Source organism: Pipistrellus hanaki (assembly GCF_964339955.1).
Source record: "Pipistrellus hanaki genome assembly, chromosome: 1".
Taxonomy (NCBI): Eukaryota; Metazoa; Chordata; class Mammalia; order Chiroptera; family Vespertilionidae; genus Pipistrellus; species Pipistrellus hanaki.
The window spans coordinates 122987599-123010592 of record NC_140503.1 but is presented as its reverse complement, the minus strand read 5'-3'; the positions used below and the strand labels follow the sequence as shown (position 1 = coordinate 123010592).

Below are 22994 nucleotides of genomic sequence, written 5' to 3'. Positions count from 1 at the left end.
AAAATCAATAAAATATATTTTATATATATATATATGTATATATGTATGTATGTATATATATGTGTGTGTGTATGTATGTATATATTTTGTCTATCTGACAAAAAAAAAGTGATTTTTATTCATTCACACCAGATAGCTATTGTGGTGGTGGCTATTGTCATTTTTTTATATGACAATCTAAGGCAGTGGTTCTCAACTTTTTTAATGCCACGACCCTGTAATACAGTTCCTCATGTTGTGGTGACCCCCAACCATAAAATTATTTTCGTTACTACTTCATAACTGTAATTTTGCTACTGTTAATGAATCATAATGTAAATATCTGTGTTTTTGATGGTCTTGGGCTCTACATCAGCAGTTCTCAACCTGTGGGTCATGACCCACAGGTTGAAAACCACTAGCAGGGTCGCCTAAGACCATTGGAAAACACAGGTATTTACATTACAATTCATTAACAGTAGCAAAATTAGTTATGAAGTAGCAACAAAAATAATTTTATGGTTGGGGGTCACCACAACATTAGAACTGTGAGAACTACTGATCTAAGGGAAAAGAGGTCAATGCCCCTAACTAAATAGTCAGATTCTGCATGTTTTGAAAAATTCTTGTGGCACACCAGTTGGAAGAATCACTGCCCTAGAGTTATTTTTTATACCTCTCCTTATTATTCCACATCACTCAGTCATCATTTCTTTCTATCTAATTTCTCAGGTATTTCTAGTTTAGTTCAATGAACACTATTGAGTGTCTGCTTTATGGCAGACACTGTGCTCTGAGCATATAAGTACTCCTATCTTACATTTCTAATTTTCTAGGGGAGAATATAGCATGATTCTAGCAATCATAGAAGTGTGTTTCAATATAGTAGCAGTATACAAGAGGCATTACTTTGTTAGGGAAGGCACCTTGAAAATCTTACAAAGGATATGATGCTTGAATAGGGTTTTTAAAAATAGATAGTGCATCAGAATAATGGTAGAATAGCAACACATTCTAGCTAGAGGGCAAAGCATACACAAAGTCATGGAAGCGTAGCACAGTGTGACCTGGCAGCTTTAGGTAATAGCACTATAGAATAGATGAAGTTTGAGTCAAAGGGTGATGAAAATTATGTTTTTGGTTTTTTTAATTGTCAAGAGCTTTATATGCCTCTGGTATCAATTTGTTTTTCTCCATGTCTGTGACTATTAAAGGTTTAGTCTTTTTTCAGTACTCTGCTAAGTCATACATACCCTGTTTCCCTGAAAATAAGACAGTGTCTTATATTAATTTTTGCTCCCAAAGATGCGCTAGGTCTTATTTTCAGGGGATGTCTTATTTTTCCATGAAGAAGAATACGGTACACATTTATTGTTAAATGAAAATAAAGGAAATTTATTACCTATATTAAGGTACGGTAGTACGGTAGTTGTCAACACAAACCAGACAAACTGTGAATCCTACAGTACCAAGAATTTACTCATTTATTCAATAACAATTATGTCATCATCTTCTGGAACATCATCATAACAATCCAATTCCTGAATTTCCTGGTGAATTTCTTGTGACTCCATTTCTTTCAGAATCAGTGCACCAAATCTCTCATATTTAGCAATAGCATTCTGAGACAGAGCCTTTGGGGGGGGGGAGGGCTTATTTTCGGGGGATGCCTTATATTTCACTCAGGAGGAAACTTGTAAGTAAGTCTTATTTTTGGAGAATGTCTTATTTTCGGGGAAACACGGTATGTACCAGTCCTTTACACTTTAGCCACTGTTATCTTGACACCTAAGCATTTATTTACAGCATGTGTTCTCAATCTTCAACCCTCCACAATAGGAACTGATATCTTAGTATAGTAGGAGGAATGACAACTTTCACTTGTATCTTCATGGTCATATAAGTTTCATAATCAGATTTGCATATAATAACTTAAAAAAAATTTGAGTTAAAGGACTAATATGAAAATAATGTTAGTACAATAATACAATTTAGCCCTAACCGGTTTGGCTCAGTGTATAGAGAGCCAGCCTGCGGACTCAAGGGTCCCAGGTTTGTTCCGGACAAGGCCATGTACCTTGGTTGCAGGCACATACCCAATAGGGGGTGTGCAAGAGGCAGCTGATTAATGTTTCTCTCTCATTGATGCTTCTGACTCTATTCCTCTCCCTTCCTCTCTGTAAAAAATCAATAAAAATATATTTTAAAAAATAATAATAATACAATTTACTATAAAAATAATTTAATTCCATTAAACAAGTGTCTTTTTTCTGCTCTCTAGTCATGTGATAGCACTATATTGAAAAAAATGCACAATGGAAGAAAACAGGAAGAGGATACTTCCTTTCCGTACCTGAGAGAAAATATTTAAATGTATGCTCATGCAATGTCTGGCTTTAATTAGCTCTCTAAGACAGTAAAATTGTAGAAAAGTGTTCATTTAGTTTCTTCTGTATATCATAAAATTTGAAAGCATAAACACAAAGGAAGATTCGTTGTTAAAGAATATACTGTTTTAGCCCTAACCAGTATTGCTCATGCTTACATTGGCCTGCACACTGAAGGGTTGTGGGTTTGATTCCAGTCAAGGGCATGTACCTGGGTTGCAGGTTTGATCCCAGGCCCCACTAGGGGCTTGTGGAGGCAATCAATTGATATGTCTCTCTCACGTCGATATCTCTCTCTTTTTCTCTCTTCCACTCTCTCAACAACAACAAAATCAATGAAGAAAATATCCTTTGGTGAGAACTAACAAAACAAAAAGGAATATACTGCTTTAAAATAAAGTTATGTGGAAAATAATATCAAAGCAAACTGATTCTTATGTTAATTTGTAACTTTTTTAAGGATGCTGGACAGTTTTATGCTAAATATAAAGAAACAAGATTGAAGGAAAAGGAAGATGAATTGACTAGAGCTGAACTTGAGACACTTCAAAGTGAGTTTTAAACATTGTCTTACTGTGTTAACAAATTATATAAAACTGATTATTTAAGTTTTAATTTTTCCTTAAATTCAGTAGTAATTAAATTTTTTATGTCTTCTATGTCACCCTATATATAAAGTTAGTTGTCTTTTATTGAACACTAAAGACAGTTATTGCTGATTTTAGAAGTGGAACATAAAAGGCATTTTCCCCATTTTCTTTTTTGTCTGATTATTGAAAAAGTTTCAATTAAACTGGATAAATAAAACTAAATGTACTTTTTATTAAGTAAAATCTATACTAATAAAAGGGTAGTATGCTAATTAGACCAGGTTAGGGATGATCAGGCTAGCAGGGAAGCAAACAGTTAGCAGCGATCAGGCTTGTGGGAGACCAGGCAGTTAGGGGTGAGATCAGGCCGGCAGGGAAGGCCAGTTAGGGGGCAATCAGGCCTGCAGGGGAGAGCAGTTGGGTCAACCAGGCTGGCAAGGGAGGGCAGTTGGGGGCAATCAGGCCAACAGGGGAGGGTACTTGGGGGCACAGAGGTGATTAGGGGCAATTAGGCAGGCAGGCAGGCAAGTGGTTAAGAGTCAGCCGTCCTGGATTGTGAGAGGGATGTCTGACTGCCAGTTTAGGGATCGGGCCTAACATGGCAGTTGGACATCCCCTGAGGGGGTGCAGGCCAGGCTGAGGGACCTCAGTGCATGAATTTCATGCACCAGGCATCTAGTGTTTACATAAATCTTTTAAGACTGGTCAAAATGTGCCTTTACATTCCTTTATTTTTGTTAAGAGCATTTAACAATATTTAGCATTAATTTATTTATTACTGTTGTTTACCATCTGATTCCCCCAATAAAAAATAAGTTTCAGGTCTATTGTTTCTATCGAAGTACCTTAAAAGAGTCCCTGGTACACAGTAGGTGCTTGATAAGTACTTGACTGAACTCATGGAGGTGAAATTTCTTATTTTAAAAATTCCTATGTATTTTTGATTCATACTTCATTTCCTTCGTGGATCTGGATTCCTAGAAAAGTGCATGGTGTACCCAGTACCAATCTGGGCACAGAAGACAATGCAAAGATCACTTTGTATCTATAAATGAATGTACATGTTAGCATGCATAGTTTTATAAAAAATAATTTATGTACTTTTGAGGATATGCAGTAAAAGTTTTTCTGCAGCATATCGTAGTAATTTAGCCAAATCAACCTAGAGATGAGCAACTGTGGTATTAGTACGTAATATCACACATTTAATATACAGAAAAGTGGTGTTACCTATTTCCCTTCATATACTGAAAGTCCTAACTTTCTGCCTTCACCCTGACATCAATCAGACCATGGTTTAAGAATAGATGGGAATTATGTTCTCTTCACACCCAAAAGTGCATTGCCACTACCTAAATGTGTGCCTTTGAGGATTTTAGTTTTCTGATCTGTAAAAAAAAAACAAAAAAAAAAAAACATTTTGGACTAGATTACCCCACTGTTAGTTTTCTATTGTTACTCTAACAAATGTCTACAAATTAAATGGTTTAAACACAAATTTATTATCTTAGAGTTGTGTGGGTCAGAAGTCTGACATGGATCTCATTTGCCTAAAATCAAGGTTTATCAAGCAGGGGTACATTCCTTTTCCAGCTTCTAGAGACCTCCCACATTCATTGGATCCTGGCCCCCTTCCTCCATCTTGAAATCCAGCAGTAGTTCATCTTACTGTTCTTCTAGTGTCTCATCTCTGTCTGAATATAACTGGGAAATGTCCTCTGCTTTTAAGGACCCAGGTGATTAGATTAGGTCACTTTGGAGATTTCAGGATAATGTCAGGGAAACTTTAGCACAGGGACTAGCTTTTTGTTTTGGATTTGTTTGTTTTTTGTGTGTTTTTTTTTGTTTGTTTGGTGTTTTTTTTTGTTTTGTTTTGTTTTTTGGTTTATCTGCAAAGGGGTATCTCAGCATATTCTCGGACCATAATGGAATGAAACTAGAAATCAAGCACAAGAAAAACACACAAACACAGGGAGGCTAAAGAACATGTTACTCAACAATGAATAGTGGTTAATGAGGAGATCTAGGAAGAAATAAGAAGATACCTTGAAACAAATGAAAATGAGAACACAACCAAAATCTAGGGTACACAATGAAAGTAACCCTAAGCAAGAGATTTATAGCATTATAGCCTTACTTAAGAAATAAGAAAAATCTCAAATAAACAATTTAACTTTATAATAGAAGGAACTAGAAAAAGAGCAAACAGAGCCAGCGTGAGTAGAATGAAGGAAATAAATAACAGTACAAAAGATTCGTGAAACCAAGAGCTGGTTCTTTGAAAAGATAAAGAAGATTAACAAACCTTTAACCAGACTCATCAAGAAAAAAAGAAAGAGTACCCAAATATGTAAAATCAGAAATGAAAGAGGAGAAGTAACACCAAAGAAATTAAAGATTGTTAGAAAATATTACTAATAATTATATACCAAGAAATTGGAAATGAATAAGTTCTTAGAACTACAATCTCCCAAAACTGAATCAGGAAGAATCAGAGAATGTGAATAGACATATTACAACTAGTGAAATTGAAGCACTTCCAACAAACAAAAGTCTTGGAACAGGTGGCTTCACAACTGAATTTTACCAGACATTCAAAGAAGAACACCTATTCTCAGACTATTCCAAAATATTCAAGAGGACAATAGACTTCTAGCTCACTTAGGAGACCAACATTATCCTAATTCCAAAACCAGATAAAGACACTACAAAGAAAGAAAATTATAGGCCAATATCTCTGATGAACATATATGCTAATATCCTTAACAAAACTGATCCAGCAATACATTAAAAAGATCTTATACCATGGGATAAAATGGGATTTATTTTGTGGATGCAAGATTGGTACAATATCTAAATCAGGGATCCTCAAACTTTTTAAAGTGGGTGCCAGATCACGGTCCCTCAGAGAGCTGGAGGGCCGGACTATATGAACTACTAATTCCTACTGTAACACCTCGGCTGCGCTCACTGCCCAAAAAACCTGGCGTGCAGGATCAGACTCCTCTGCGGGCCGCATGTGGCCCGCAGGCCATAGTTTGAAGACCCCTGAATCAATAGACATAGTACACTACATAAACATGAATGAATGGTAAAAAACACATAACCATATTAATAGATGCAGAAAAAGCATTTGATGAAACTAAAAACTTCCAGCCAGGTTGCAACAGAGAAACATACCTCAATGTAATAAAGGTCATATTGACAACACACAGCCAACATCATACTTAATGGGCAAAACCTACAAGCATTTCTCTTAAGATTGAACAGGAAAGGGATGCCCACTTTTACCACTCTTATTCAATTCTAGGGGCCCAGTGCACAAATTCGTGCATCTTGAACTGTGGACCACAAGGCTACATTGGGCACTGGGGCAGGTCTTGGCCCATCCTTCCCGCCCCCAACCTGCCCTTCCTGCCATGGACCCCAGTCCCAAGTCTGCTGGCAGCCGCACTCCCGCTACTGCTGCTCCTGCTGCTCCTGCTGCTCCTGCTGCTCCTGCTGCTCCTACTGCTCCTGCTGCTCCTACTGCTCCTACTGCTCCTACTGCTCCTACTCGTTGCCAGTGCCAGCCCTGCTTGCACCTGCTGACAACGTGGAGCGATTGGGGCCGGTGCCAGCAGCAGGTGTGAGTGGGGCCAGCATCATTAGTGGGTGAGAGTGGCAGCTGCTGCCTGATCGCTCCTCAGGAGCAGGGGTAAGTGGAGAAGCCCTTTGGTGATCAGGGACAGCAGTTGACACTTGCACCTGCTGAAGATGCCAAGCAATCAGGACTGGCACCAGGTGCTGGCAATGGCTGTGAATGGTGGCTCCACTGCCAGCAGCAGGTGCAAGCAGGGCTGCTGCCAGCAGCAGGTGAAAATGCTGGGCAGGACTGTAGAGTGCAGAAGCAAAAAGTTTTCAGTAACCACCAGAGGCTCGTCCCGATAACAACATCTGGTACCTCGCCTTGGTCTGGTGCCCGTGCTCACTTACTCCGCTATTCCACCACAGCCGATGCCCACCATATTACATCCTTTGCCCTCTGCTGCTAACACCTGCCATGTTCCATGCATGCCCACTGGTGGTCAGCACACATCATAGCAACCAGTTTTTCAGTTCAGTTGTTTCACTGTTCAGTCTATTTGCATATTAGGGTTTTATATATATAACACTGGAAGATCTAGCCATAGCAATCGGAAAAGAAGAAATAAAGGCACTCAAATTAGAAACGGAGAAGTAAACCTGTCATTATTTGCTGATGACATGATACCATGTGTTACATAACCCTAAAGATTCTACCAAAAAACTACTGGAATTGACAAATGAATTAAGTAGCAGGATACAAAATAAGCATCTGTATATGAGTTGCATTTTTTAAAATATATTTTATTGATTTTTTTACAGAGAGGAAGGGAGAGAGAGAGAGTTAGAAACATCGATCAGCTGCCTCATGCACACCCCTACTGAGGATGTGCCTGCAACCAAGGTACATGCCCTTGACTGGAATTGAACCTGGGACCTTTCAGCCCACAGACTGACACTCTATCCACTGAGCCAAACTGGTCTCGGCAATTCCATTTTTATACATTTTAATGAACTATGAGAAAGAGAAACTAAGGAAACAATTCCATTCACAATTGCGTCCAAAAAAATAAAATACCTAGGAATAAACTAAACCAAAGATATGAAAGACATGTACTGAGAATATCCTAATATATAAAAACCCTGAGTTCATCATGATCAGAGGCTCGACCAACTGGAAGTCAGTCCTGCAGTCAGCGTTGGGTTGCCATGGCAACCCAGCACTGACTGCTGCAACTGCAGGCTTGGTGGCCCAGCACTGACTGCTGAGAGGGCTGTGAATCAGGCCCGGAAACAGGCCTGAAGAGGGAAGCAGGGTCTGATCCCTTGCCTGTGTGGCAGTTGTTGATCAGCACTTGCCTCTCTCTTTCTCTCCAGGCAGGGCCAGCAGCCGCACCTCCATTTCTTCTCCAGGCCTCCACACTGGGTCTACTGATCAACCCCACCTTTCTGATCAGGCCCCATTGATAGGCCCAGAGACACTGACTAGCATAGAAACCAACCAATCAGAACCAAATCTGGGTGAAGTGTGAGGAGCCAATGGCTGCCTAGAAGGCATAGCTTTTGACGCGGACCAGCATAGAAACTGACCTATCAGAACCAAATCTGGGTCAACTATCAGGGGCCAATGGCTTCCTAGGAGGGAGAGCTTTTGAAGCTGACTGGCATAGGAACCAACCATTCAGAACCAAATTGGCCGACAGAGGAGGGCAGTTGGGGGCTAGCTCAGGCCTGCAGGGAAGGGCAGTTAGGGGTGAGATCAGGCTGGCAGGGAAGGACAGTTTGGGGCAATCAGGCAGGCATGCAGGTGAGTGGTTAGGATCCAGCAGTCAGTCCCAGATTGTGAGAGGGATGTCCAACTGCCAGTTTAGGCCTAATCCTTGTGGCCAGCAATTGGATATCCCCCAAAGGGCCCCAGATTGCCACCCCCTCCGTGCATGAATTTCATGCACCAGGCCACTAGTTATAAGATACTAAAGAAAAAAATTGATTAAAATAAGTGGAAGAATATATCATGTTCATGGATAGTAAGAATTAACATCATTAAAATTACCTCACCAATGCATTCTATACATTCAATACAATTTCTATCAAGATACCAATGGTGCATTTCACAGAACTAGAACAAATATTCAAAAATTTATAAGGAGCCACAAAAGACTTTGAATAGCCACAGCAATTATAAGAAAGAAGACCAAAGTTGGAGGAATCCAACTATTTTATAGCAAACTATACTACAAGACCATATTGATAAAACCAGCATGGTACTGGCATAAAAACAGACATATAGATCAATGGAACAGAAATAAAAGCCCAGAAATAAGCCCACACTTTTATAGTCAATATTTGACAAAAGAAAAAACATACTGTGACTCTCTTCTGCTCTCTTCTGATCATCTCTCTGGAAGCAGCAGGCAATCGTACTCTACTCTTCAATAAAGCCTATGTCCTGGCCAAAAAGAAAAGAAGAAAGAAAAAATGTACTGTGGAGTATGGATAGCTATTCAGTAAATGATATTGGGAAAATTGGACAGATAAGTATATGCAAAAAACAAATGAAACTAGACCACTTTTTTATACTACACACACACACACACACACACACACACACACACACACCACAAAACCAAAAACTTAAAATGGATTAAAGATTTAAATGTTTCTCTTGAAACCGTAAAAATCCTAGAATGATACAGGGTATAAAATCTCACACATTTCTCATAACATTTTTTCTGATACATCACTTTGTGCAAGGGAAACAAAAGAAAAACAAATGTGACTACATCAAACTAAAACATTTTTGCACAAAATAAAAAACTTCTGTACAACAAAAGAAACCATCAGCAAAACAACAAGAAAGCCCACTGTATAGGAGAACATAATTGCCAATGTAATCACCGATAAGGGTTTAATCTCCAACATCTACAGGGAACTCCTACAACTTAAAAGGAAGATAAACAATCCAATAAAAAAAAATGGGCAAAGGACCTAAATAGATAATTTTCTAAAGAGTACTTAAGGAAGGCCAAAAGATGTTTGAAAAACGTGCTTAAAGTCACTAATCATCCGAGAGATGCAAATCAAAATGACAGTGAGATACCATCTCACTCCTGTCAGAATGGTTATCATTAACAAATCAACAAATGATAAGTGCTGGGGAGGATGCAGAGAAGAAGGAACCCTTCTTCAGTGCTGGTGGGAATGCAGACTGGTGCAGCCACTGGAGAACACTATGGAATTTCCTCAAAAAACTAAAAATGGAACTCCCATTTGACCCAGTGATTCCACTTCTAGGAATATATCCCAAGAAACTAGAAACACCAATCAGAAGGATATATGTATCCCTATGTTCATAGTGGCACAATTTACAATAGCTAAGATTTGGAAACAGCCTAAGTACCCATCAGCAGATGAGTGGATTAAAAATTATAGTACATCTACACAATGGAATACTATGGTGTATAAAAAAAAAGTTCTTACCATTTGCAATAGCATGAATGGAACTAGAGAGCATTATGCTAAGCAAAATAAGCCAGTCAGAGAAAGATAAATATCACATGGCCTCACTTATTTGTGGAATATAATGAACAACATAAACTGATTAATAAAAACAGATCCAGAGACAGAGAAGCATCAATCAGAGCGTCAAACTTCAGAGGGAAGGTAGGAGAGAGTGGAGGTAAGGGGGAGAGATCAACCAGAGGACTTGTATGCATGCATATGAGCCTAACCAATGAACACAGACAAGAGGGTGGGGGGAGGGGAGGACATGAGTGGAGGATAGGGGGACAATGGAGAGATAAAGAAACATATGTAATACCTTAATCAATAAAGAAATTTTAAAAATAAATGAAGAATAAAATAAACATTTTTGCACAGCAAAGGAAACCAACAAGATTACAAGACTACCACTCAATGGGTGAACATATTCGTCAATAATACATTTTATAAGAGGTTAATTTCTAAAATTTATAAAGAACAATTCGACTCAAAAAAAAAACACACCTACACACACAAAACAGCAGCAATCCAAATAAAAAATGGGCAAAGGTCCTGAATAGAGGACATAAAAATGGCCAATGGACATATGAAAAAGATACTCAGTGTCACTAATTATCAGACAGATGCAAATTAAAACCATGGTGAGATGTCACTTCACACCTGTCAGGATGGCTGTCATCAACAAACAACAATCGTTGGCAAGACTGTGGAGATAAAGGAACCCTTATGCACTGTTGGTGGGAATACAGTACAGATAGGTGCAGCCACTGTGGAAAGCACTATGGAGTTACTCAAAAAGTTAAAAATTGAACTGCCTTATGATCCAGCAATTTCAAATCATATATGGACCCCTATTTCATTGCAGCATTGTTTACAATAACCAAGCATATATGGACCCCTATTTCATTGCAGCATTGTTTACAATAACCAAGATTTGAAAACAGTCCACAAGTATCCATCAGTAGCTGTGGTACATTTACACAATGGAATACAACTCTGCCATAAAAAATAAATCTTAATTTTTGCTAAAGCATGGATGGACCTGGAGAATATTATGCTAGGTGAAATAAGTCAGACAAAGCCAAATACCATATATCACATATGTGGGATCTCATGAACAAAATAAACTAACAAACAAAATAGGAACAGACACTTAGAGAACAGACTGACAGCTGTAGAGGGAAGAAGGTTGGAGTCTAAGTGGAAAAGGCGAAGGGCGTCCTGGCCATGTGGCTCCGTTGGTTGGAGCTTCGTCCCATACACCAAAAGGTCGCATGCTCATTTTTCAGTCAGGACATGTATCTGTGTTCTGGGTGAATCCAGTCGGGCTCATTTGGGAGGCAACAGATTGATAATTTTCTCTCCTTTCAGTGTTTCTCATTCTCTCTCCCTTTTATATTCATAAAACATATCCTTGGATGAGGATTTTAAAAAAGGAAGAAAGAAAAAGGTTAAGGGATTAAGCAAAGGGGAGAAAAAACTCAGAAACAGACAATAGTGTGGTGATTACCAGAGGGAAAGTAGGGAGGGGGAGTTAGAAGAAAGTAAAGGGGGGAATAATGGTGATAGAAAAAGAGTTGACTTGGTTTGGTGAATGTACAATACAATATACAGATAGAGAATATATAGGATTTTATATCTGAAACCTATATAATTTTATTAACCTGGGTCACCACAATAAACTCAATAAAAATAAATTTAAATAAATAAATTGATTTTAAAGATTAAAATTTGAATAGACAAAGGTAGGAAGGATTGAAGTAAAACTTGGTATTTCCTTAACCTTTTTCTTTGTATTATATATGATTTAAGAACAAAATCAAATAATCAAAACCTACTGCCAAATACTTATTTTATATCTGCAGAGATTATAATTTAAAACATGAATTAAGTTTTCTTTTTGTTTTGTGGTCTCCATTGCATGCCCAGTGATGGATCTAAGTAGGGGTACCTGTCAGCCACCACCCCTGCTGGTTTTACAGCCCAAAGTTATGGGGTCTTCTTCCTGACACTGAACACTGAGTTGGGGCCTGGTGTGGAGCTGGGACCCCTTGCTCCTCACAGGAGACCTCCTCAGCCAAGACATCCTCCTCAGCCAAGACATACCACACATGAGCGAGCGTCAGGCCAGTCAGTTCCATGCCACCACTCCTCCTACCAGTCTAATGTGCTTTGTCCTTTACTTCTATAGTTGTAGGACTTCACTCAGCCAGATTTCAGGAGGTTCTGAATGATGGTGGTTCTGAATTTTAGTTGTAATTTTGATGTGATTGTGGGAGGGTGCAAGGAAATTTGCACGTGTTTACCTATGCCACCATCTTGGTTCCTCTATCTGAATCTTTAATATTGAACCAGACGTGGATCCCTGTAGTAAATACCACGTGCTCATTGTGTATGGGTGGTTTTTGGTTTTTGGTTTTTGGTTTTTAATATATATTGCTCAATTCCATTTGCTAAAATTTTGGAGATTTTTGCTTCTATATTCATGTGAGATATTGATCTGTAGTTTCCTCTAGAAACTATACCGTCTTTGTATTATTTTAGTATCAGGGTAATACTAGCATCATATAATGAATTTGGAAATATTCCCTCTTTTCTGAGAGAAACTGTAGAATTACTGTTAATTCTTTAAACGTTCCACTAGCAAACTAAGCCTGGATATTTATTTTTCCAGAGTTTGTAAATTACACATTGAATTACCTTTATAGGTAAGATACCTATTTCATGTATCTGTTTCATGGATGAGTTGGGGTAGTTACTATATTTCAAGCAATTGGTTGATTTCTTCTAAATTGTCAAATTTATGTACCGTGTTTTCCGGCGTATAAGACGACCCCCTAATTTTACAGTTAAAACATAGGTTTAAGCCTATATTCGCTGTATAAGACTACCCCCCACTTCAAAGAAAAGACTTACTTTGCTGCCAAGATCTGCAGGTAATTTTTGTGCAATTTTGGTCTTTTGCCCCCGATTTTCAGTTGCCTTTTTACGTTTCAAAAGTCGTCTTATACGCTGGAAAATACGGGTTTTTCTACGGGTATAGGGTTTTTCCTAATGTTCAGTTATTGTCTTTTAGATATCTGCCTGTCTTATAGCAATTTTTCCTATTTCACTGCTGATATTGGTAACTTTTGTTTTCTCCCCTTTTCCTTTGTCAGTTTTGCAAAATGTTTATCAGTTTTATTGATCTTTTCAAAGAACAATTTCCTTGTATCATTTATTTTTCTTTATTGCTTTTGTTTTCCATTGCATTCATTTTTGTTCTTATTTTCATTATTTTGTTCCTTCTGCTTGTTTTGATCTTTTGATTTTTTAAAAAAAATATTTTTCTTAATTTCAGAGAGGAAGGGAAGAGAGGGAGGTAGAAACAGCAATGATGAGAGAGAATCATTGATTGGCTGCCTCCTGCATACCCCTACTGGGGATCTGCTGGGGTTCTTTTCCCAGCCTTACAAAGGGTTCAGCAGTCTGGAGAAAGGGGCTGAGGCATAGATTCAAGAAGGAGTCCATAGACAAAGATAATTTTGAAAGGCATTGGGGGTCAGAGGACCACCTTCAGCTAAAGGAACTAGAAGACTTACCTTGTCTAAGAAGGCCTTGGTATTTATTAACATAATTTGTCCTAAGGCAAGGTGGAGATAATATATTTCAAAGGGTATTGTCAGTTTGGGGAATAGCCTAGAGCTGTTCAGGTGTTTGGCCAATAGGAGGCAATAATATGCAGATTTAAGATGCTCTTAGCTGTCTGGAGGCAAGCGATTATCTTATTCAGGTTTGGGGGAGATGTTGTTTAGCTGTTTCAACAGGTAATTACATTTGTGGCTCACCCTTGTTGAGCCGCCAAAGCTTCACCAACCTTTTGGTGAAACTCTTGTAATTATGACATGTTGGAATTGGTTCCCTACAGGGATCAAGCTTACATCCCAGGCATCAAACTTAGATCTCCTGGTTCATAGGCTGACGCTCAACCACTGAGCAACACTAACCGGGCTGTTTGTTTCTTGTTGTGGAAGCTTAGATTATTGACTTGAGATTTTTCTTCTTCTTTTTTTTTTTTTTAATTGAGGTGAATAAAGTTTTTTTTAAATATATTTTATTGATTTTTTACAGAGAGGAAGGGAGAGGGATAGAGAGCTAGCAGCATCGATGAGAGAGAGACATCGATCAGCTGCCTCCTGCACACCAATGTACATGCCCTTGACCTGAATCATACCTGGGACCCTTCAGTCCGCAGACTGACGCTCTATCCACTGAGCCAAACCGGTTTCGGCTCTTCTTTTTTTTTTTTTTTTTTTAATGTAAACTTTTAGCACTATAAATTTCACTTGTAGCACCATTTTGGTATGTCTCATGTGTTTTATAAATTATATTATTTAATTCAGTTTGTGTTTTTTTTTTAAAATATATTTTATTGATTTTCTACAGAGAGGAAGGGAGAGAGATACAGTTAGAAACATCGATGAGAGAGAGTCATCGACCGGCTGCCTCTTGCACCCCCCCCACTGGGGATATGCCCGCAACCAAGGTACATGCCCTTGACCGGAATTGAACCCGGGACCCTTCAGTCCCCAAGCCTACTCTCTATCCATTGAGCCAAATCGGTCTCTGCTCAGTTTGTCTTTTTTTTATCTTGAGACTTCCTCTTTGATACATGAATTATTTAGAAATATGTGGTTTAATTTCTAAGTCTTTGAGGATTTTCCAATTATTTTTCTGTTATTGATTTCTAGCTTGGTTCTATTTTCATCAGAAAGCCCACCCTGTATGGTTTCAGTTCATTTAAATTTGTTGAGGTGTGTTTTAGTATATATTTTATATGCATTTGAAATGTATATTCTGTTGTTATTGAATAGAGTATTATACAAATACAAATTATATCTAGTTGGATGATGGTATAATTGACTTATTCTAGATATTTGTGGATTTCTGGTTAGATATCCTATCAATTGTTGAGAGAGGGATGTTGAAGTCTTTGAAAGCAATTGTGACTTTTTTTTTTTCTATTTCTTCCTTTCCATCATTTTCACATCATTTATTTGTTGTTTGTTGCATACATATATAGGATTGCTATGTCTTCCTGGTGGCTTGACATTTTTTAAAATCATCATATGATTTTACCTTTGGTTGGTAGTCTGTTTATCTGATATTAATATAGCTACTACTACTACTGCTTTCTTTGGTTAATATTTGTATAGTGTGTCTTTCTCAATCTTTTTACTTTCAAACACCCATATTGTTATAAGTGAAGTAAGTTTATTGTAGATAGAATGTACATAGGTCACAATATTTCATCCAATGTATCAATCTCTGTTCTAATTGGACTATGTAGACCATTTGCATTTAATGTAATTATTGATATGTTAAGCCTTAAGTCTGCCATTTTAATTTTTGTTTTCTCTTTGTTCTCTCTCTTTTTCATTTCCCTGTTTTCTTTTTCCTGATTCTTTGTGGGTTACTTGAATATATATATTTTTAATTCTATTTGGATTTATTTATAGTTTGTGTAGTGTATCACTTTGTATAATTTTTTTTAGTGGATGCTCTAGGTATTTGTTAAATATACATAACTTATAAATCTACTGTTGTCCACAGTTTACCATTTGAAGTGATATATAGAAACATTTCCTCCCTTTACCTTTCCCACTTATAATTGTCTTATGTATTTTTTTTTTTACATATATTGAATGTTATTGTAATTCAGCTGTCAAGCATAACTTAGAAAACTGAAGAGGAGGAGGAAAACTCTATTGTGTTAACTCATATTTTTATATTTCTCCTATTTTTTCTTCCTATTTTTTCAAAAAATGTTTATTACTTCTTTTCTTTTTGGAAAATTTCCTTTAGCCATTATCAGACAGGTCTCCTGGTAACAAATTTTCTTAGTTTTCCTTCATCTACAGTTATCTTGTTTTTTTCCTTTGATCCTGAAGGATATTTTCACTAGACACAGAATTTTTTTTTTTTAAACTAAAACCTCTTTTTTAATGTATTTTTTAATTGATTTTTAGAGACAGGAAGGGAGAGAGAAACATCAATAATGAGAGAGAAACATCAACCAGCTGCCTCCTACACTCCCCTACAGGGGATTGAGCCTGCAACCTGGGCTTATGCCCAGACCCAAAATCAAACTGGTGACCTCTTGGTTCCTGAGTCTGTGTTCAACCACTGAGCCACACTGACTGGGCTCACTAGATACAGAATTTTTTTAAGACATGTTTTTATTATTCCAGAGAAGAAGGGAGAGGGAGAGAGGAGTAGAAACATCAATGATGAGAGAGAATCATTGATTGGCTGCCTCCTGCATGTCCCCTACTGAGGATTGAGCCTACAATCTGGGCATGTGCCCTGACCACAGTCAAACCCAGGACTCTAAAGTCTGTAGGATGATATTCTATCCAGTGAGCCAAATCAGCTAGATTCAAAAGTTTAAGTTAATAGTTCTTTATTTTGAGCACTTGAAAATGTGCCACTTCACTGGGGCTACGTGTGTTTGGATACAAATTCTATTGTCATTTGAATTGCTTTTCCTCCACAAGTAAGGTTTCATTTCTCTCATATTACTTTTAAGATATTTTTCTTTTCGTTGTTTTTTTCTTTTTTCTTTCTTTCTCTTTTTCTTTCTTTCTTTTTCTTTTTTCTGTTGACTTTTTATTTCTTTATTTTAAGAGTGTTTCTTATTGCTTGTCAAAACATTTTTATATGGCTGCTTTAAAATCCTAGTCAGATCATTTGGGTATCTTTTTCATCTTGTTGGCATCTGTTGATTTTCTTTTCATTCAAATTGAGATATTCTTGATATGATGATATTTTTTATTAAAACTTGTACATTTGGGGCATTATAAGACTCTGGATCTTGTTGAAATATTTTCTTTTTCCTGATGTTCTCTGACAAAGCTCTAGTAGAAGGAGGACAAGGTTGCTGCCCTGTTATGGTCCGGTAGGGGTGGGAGTCCCGCTTCCCTTCTTGGCCTGTATTTCAGCTGAGGGGAGTATTGTGCATACTCTCAGGGTGGGCGGGTATGGGCGTTCCTGCTCCACTGATAACACCCTGGCTGGGATAGACACAAATGTCTACTTACTGCTCCCCACCTTGCTTCTGAAATGGGGTGGGGGAAGGAATGAGGGTTGCCTCATAGCTGCCGGGCAGCTGTGAAAGCTCTGAGTGTCCTCTCTGCATCCTCTGCAACCATCCTGGAAGGGCAGGGTGGGGACACCTCATTATCTGTGGATGGATGTGGAAATCCAGGCTACCCACTTGTTCTCTACTGACTACAGGGAAAGGTGGTCCTCGTTACCTCTCAGCAGGGATGAAAGTCTGGCTTCCTACAGCTTCTCCTACCTCACCCGGTGGAGACTGTGGTGCCTCCTCACAGTGGCAGGAGTCTGGGCTTCCCGTTAGCTGCTGGCATGGGAAGGGTTTTGTCAGTTCTTCTTACAGTAGATTGGCTGTTATCTAAAAGTTCTGTTTTGGTTGTTTTTTTTCTTGTCTTAATATTTTTCCTTTCTTTATATTTTTATTTTTTCGTCTGAGATGTATGACGCAAAAAACAAACAACTCACCACCGTGGTGTTCATTGAGTCCTGCCATACCTAGCTGGTCTATCTTCTCTTCAGTATTCAGAATCATGTTATGTTTGTTTCATACAAAAAAAATTAGGACTAAAAAAAAAAAGTTAAGACTTTTTGCTTTTCTTAGTGGGATGACTGTGGAAAAGTGTTTCTCCATTTTTCCAGAACTAGAAGTTTTGTACTACTTTTTTAAAGTGATTTTTAAATATATTTTATTGATTTTTTTTACAGAGAAGAAGAGAGAGGGATAGAGAGTCAGAAACATCAATGAGAGAGAAACACTGACCAGCTGCCTTCCTATACACCTCCCACTGGAGATGTGCCCGCAACCAAGGTACATGCCCTTGACCAGAATCGAACCTGGGACCTATCAGTCCGCAGGCCGACGCTCTATCCACTGAGCCAAACCAGTTTCAGCTAAAGTGATTTTTAAATGCTTATTTAAAAAGACATCGAACACTTGTAATGGTGATGAAACACCTCAGAAATAAATACAAACAACCAGATTTATTTACTTCTTTTTTGTAAGTGGTTCTCTATAAACAGACAGAATTTGTTCTCATGAGATGGTTTCTCATTTATGTGGGCTGTTCCTTAGCAGTACTTTGTTCAAAATAAAATGAAAATTGAGAGAGTCTGGCCGAGACCGGTTTGGCTCAATGGATAGAGCGTTGGCTTGGGGACTGAAGGGACCCGGGTTCGATTCCGGTCAAGGGCATGTACCTTGGTTGCGGGCATATCCCCAGTAGGGGATGTGCAAGAGGCAGCTGATCGATGACTCTCTCTCATCGATGTTTCTAGCTTTCTATCTCTCTCCCTTCCTCTCTGTACAAAATCAATAAAATATATTTAAAAAAAAAAAAAAAAAAAGAAAGAAAGAAAAATTGAGAGAGTCTGGGTAATGTGACAGGCTTCTTCACGTGGAGTTTATTTTATGGCTTCTTCTTTTCTAAAAACGTTTTCAAAAACAAAAACCTAGCCCTGGCCAGTTCGGCCCAATGAATAGAGCATTGGCCTGAAGGGTCCCAGGTTCTATTCCAGTCAAGGGCACATACCTGGGTTGCAAGCTCAATCCCCAGTAGGTGCCATGCGGAAGGCAGCCGATCAATGATTCTCTTTCATCATCATTGATGTTTCCATATCTCTTTCCCTCTCCCTTTCTCTTTGAAATAATAAAAATACTTATTTTTTAAAAGAAAACAAAAAAACTGGCCTTTCATTTGGGCTTGTATAGTACTCTGGTGATACTGTATGTGATTGTTGATACGTTTGTACCAAATTCATATGTCATTTAAGTTGCTAATTTCCTGTTATGGTATCAGGGTTTGTTGTGGGGGGTTTTTTTAGTCAGCAACTCAAAAGTCTGCAAATATTAAGGTATTGAAGCAATATAAAATAAAATATAATAGTAGATTCCACATAATTTCTAATTAAGGTAATATTATTTCTAAACAAAGCTGTTTTCCCTTGCACTATATTCTTAACTATTGGCCTGGTGCACAAGATTCATGCATGGAGGGGGGGTCCCTCAGCCCAGCCTTCACCCTTTCCAATCGGGGATCCCTTGGAGGATGTCCAAATGCCATTTTAGGCCCAATCCCACAGGGTTCAGGCCTAACAAGCAGTCAGACATCCCTCTCACAATCCAGGACCACTGGCACCTAGCTGCTCACCTGCCTGCCTGCCTGATCACCCCTAACTCCCCTCCCCTGCCAGCCTGATCTCACTCCCAACTGCTCTCCCCTGCAGGCCTGATCTCACTCCTAATTGCCCTCCCCTGCTGGCCAATTTGGTTCTGATTGGTTGGTTTCTATGCAGTCAGCATCTTCAGGCCTATCTCCAGGCCTGATCAGAGCGGCGGGGCTGATAAGGAGCCCCTGTGGAGGCTTGGAGAGAGAGAGAGGTGGAGAGAAAGAGAGGGCGGCTGCTGGCAAAGCCCAAAAAGAGAGGCAACTGTTGATCAATAGCTGCTACAGAGGCTTTGGATCAGACCCTGCCTCTCTCTCCAGGCTTCTTTCTGGACATGACCCACGGCCCACTCAGCAGTCAATGCTGGGTCACTATGCCCATACTGGCAGCAGTCAGTGCTGGGTTGTGCAACCCAGCACTGACTGCAGGACTGACTTTTGGTGTTCAGTCAAGCTTTTAGTGGTCGTTACAGACCCTGAGTTTTTATATATTAGATGTACATTATTTTTTGCCTTTTTTTCTTTTGGGCAGTTTATCCCCTTGTTACTTTATACTCTGTTTATCAATATTTTGTTTGTACTTTGACATGTAGAAGTTCTTTACAAATCTATTATTTCTCTCTTGATTTGTTATTCTATCTTTTATCTTTTTTATTGCAACTGGGTTTCTAATTAAGATTTCCTTTTTTTAAATAGTACAGGTAGTTTTATAGATTTCTCATTGCAAGATTTTTATTGTTTTGGTATTAAATTACCTATCCACCTGGGATTTGTTTTTATATGTGTCTCAGTTGTTATTTTTTCAAATTGATGTTCAGTTGTGCCAGCATCATTCATTAAATTCTTTCCCCACTGAATTGAAATATTTATAGGTTCTCTATTCTCATCCAGGATTTTGTCTATTCCTATGCCCATAAATTTTATTAAGTTATATTACATGCAAACACATACACACGCAGGATGGTTAAGATATGGTTATAAGGCTGTGTGATTTTTGACAATAGTAATTAAGAACGAAATTGCTGCCCTAACCGTTTTGGCTTAGTGGATAGAACGTCGGCTTGTGGGCTCAAGGGTTCCAGTTTGATTCAGGTCAAGGATGTGTACCTTAGTTATGGGCACATACCCAGTGGGGAGTGTGCAGGAGGCAGCTGATCGATGTTTCTCTCTCATCAATGTTTCTAACTCTCTATCCTTCTCCCTTTCTCTCTGTAAAAAATCAATAAAATATTTTTTTTTTTTTAAAAAGAACAGAGTTGCTTCTCAGTGTTAACTCTCTAATCAAAATGGAATTTAATGAAGAGGCCAGTTGATAACTAACTATTGATAACTACCCCTGATGCTGCCAAATTAATTTTGCCTTTGTAAATATTGAAAAGATAAATGTGTACCATTTTGTGCCAGGTACTTTAATGGGGGTATATAATTTTTTTTTCCATATCAAATTTATGAGGTTAGATTTAGCTTTCTTTTACAGATCTGAAAATGACACTTGATTAAATAGTTTAAGTTACTTCTCCAATATTTAACTATTAGGTGGTAAAGGACTAAAACACTAATGACCAGACTTTTTCAATTGTGCCAGAAATGAAATGTTTCATGTAAAGTACTTTTTTCCAGTTTTTAAAATTTTTATTTTTAAATTACAGTTTACATTCAATGTTATTTTATATTAGTTTCTGGTATACATCATAGCAGTTATATAATAATATACTTCATAAAGTGTTCCCCCAATATTTCAAGTACCTACCTGGCATGCATAGTTATTTCAGTATTGTTGACTATATCCCCTATGCTTTACTTTATGTCCCTTTCATAACTACCAATTAGTACTTCTTAATCCCTTCACCTTTTTCACCCAGCCCCCTAATAACCCCCCTTCTGGCATTCATCAGTCTGTTCTCTGTATCTGTAAGTCTGTTTCTATTTTGTTTGTTCATTTATTTTATTCTTCAGATTCCACATAAAACTGAAATCACATAGAAAATACTTTGTATACAAATTGATGGTGATTATATATCATCATCTCATCATTAGCATCTCTGAGGATTTTTTTTGTTTTGTTTTTATTTATTGATTTGAGAGAGAGAAACATCAATTTGTTGTTTCACTTATTTATGCATTCATTGGTTGTTTTTTGCTTGTGCCTGATTGGGAATCGAACCCACAACCTTGGTGTATCAGGATGATGCTCTAACCAACTGAGCTACCTAACCAGGGCCTCTGAATTTTATTTTAAAATGATGTATGCAGTGGAAAATGCACACTAAAACCTATAGTTAAATAGTTTGATGGAAAATAGGTGTTCTTTAAAGATATGGTCTATGAATAAAATATTAAAAATTATTTGTGTTCTTTTAAACATTTTTTTTAGAGCCAAAGAAAGTTAAAGTAAAAAAACCAAAACCAGAATTTCCTGTGTATACACCTTTGGAAAGTGCATATATTCAATCATATGATCATGGAACTTCTATAGAAGAAATTGAGGAACAAATGGATGATTGGCTGGAAAACAGGAACAGAACACAGAAAAAACAGGTAAATAAGCTTTTCAAAATTTATTTTGTGTCAAATACATGCAGACAAGTACATTAAATATAGATATACAGCTACATATCTCAGTGATCTATCACTAGAGAACCAAGTTAACCATTGCCAAGATCAAGAAATAGAACATTGCTATTATTCACAGTGGCCAAGACATAAAAACAACCAAAATGTCTTTTGATTGATGATTGAATAAACAAGATGTGGTACATATATGCAATAGAATACTATTCAGCCATAAGAAAAGATGAAATACTGCCACTTGCCACAACATGGATGGATCTTGAGAATATTATGCTAAGCATGCTAAGCAAAGTAAGTCATACAGAACGACTCAAGAATCATAACGATTTCACTCATAAAACTGAAGGGAACAAATGAACAAACAAAACATATAAAACCTCATAAATACAGACATCAGTAAAATAGATACCAAAGGGAAGGTGGGCTGGTGGGGAGGAGTGTTGTAAACTGTAAGTAGGATCAAATATATGATGATGGAAAGAGATTTGACTTTCAGTGGTAAACACACAATGCCATATACAGATGATGTGTCATAGAATTGTACACTGCAAACCTATATAATTTTATTAACCAACTAGAGGCCCAGTGCACGAATTTGTGCAACAATGGGGACCCTCGGCCTGGCCTGCAGGATCGGAACCACGCCAACTCTCTGACATCCCACAAGGGATCCCAGATTGTGAGAGGGCACAGGCCAAGGGATCCCACCGGTGCATGATCAGGGCTAGGGAGGGACATGGGAGGTTGGCCAATAGTGAGGGACCACGGGAGGGCTCCAGGGTATGTCCGGTCCATCTCACTCAGTCCCAATCTGCTGGACCCCAGCAAACCTACTGGTATCTACTCCCTGATGGTCAGTGCACATCACAGCCACTGGTCAACTGGTTGACTGTCTGCCCCTTGGTGGTCAATGCATGTCATAGCAAGCGGTTGAGTGGCTTTAGCATATTGTTAGCATATTACACTTTGATTGGTTGAACAGATGACTGGACAACCGGATACTTAACATATTAGACATTTTATTATATAGGATGTCACCCCAATAAAGAAGAGGGCTGAGCGCATATTTCCAGTACAAGAAGCCTTACTCGTGCTTTCTCCTTTGGAACATGAGCCAGGAGGTCACAGTTTGATTCACTACTTTC

The 22994-nt window shown here is 38.2% G+C and overlaps 1 protein-coding gene across 1 annotated transcript in view; it reads left to right on the top strand.

Annotated features, from left to right (window-relative positions):
• The window catches only part of DNAJC1 (DnaJ heat shock protein family (Hsp40) member C1), a 193687-nt gene that overhangs the window by 89111 nt on the left and 81582 nt on the right, over nt 1-22994 (top strand). Inside the window, exons 7-8 of the mRNA XM_084868533.1 lie at nt 2827-2917; nt 21653-21816. Of these exons, the coding sequence (XP_084724659.1) occupies nt 2827-2917; nt 21653-21816 (255 nt within the window). The remainder of the gene's footprint in view (nt 1-2826; nt 2918-21652; nt 21817-22994) is intronic.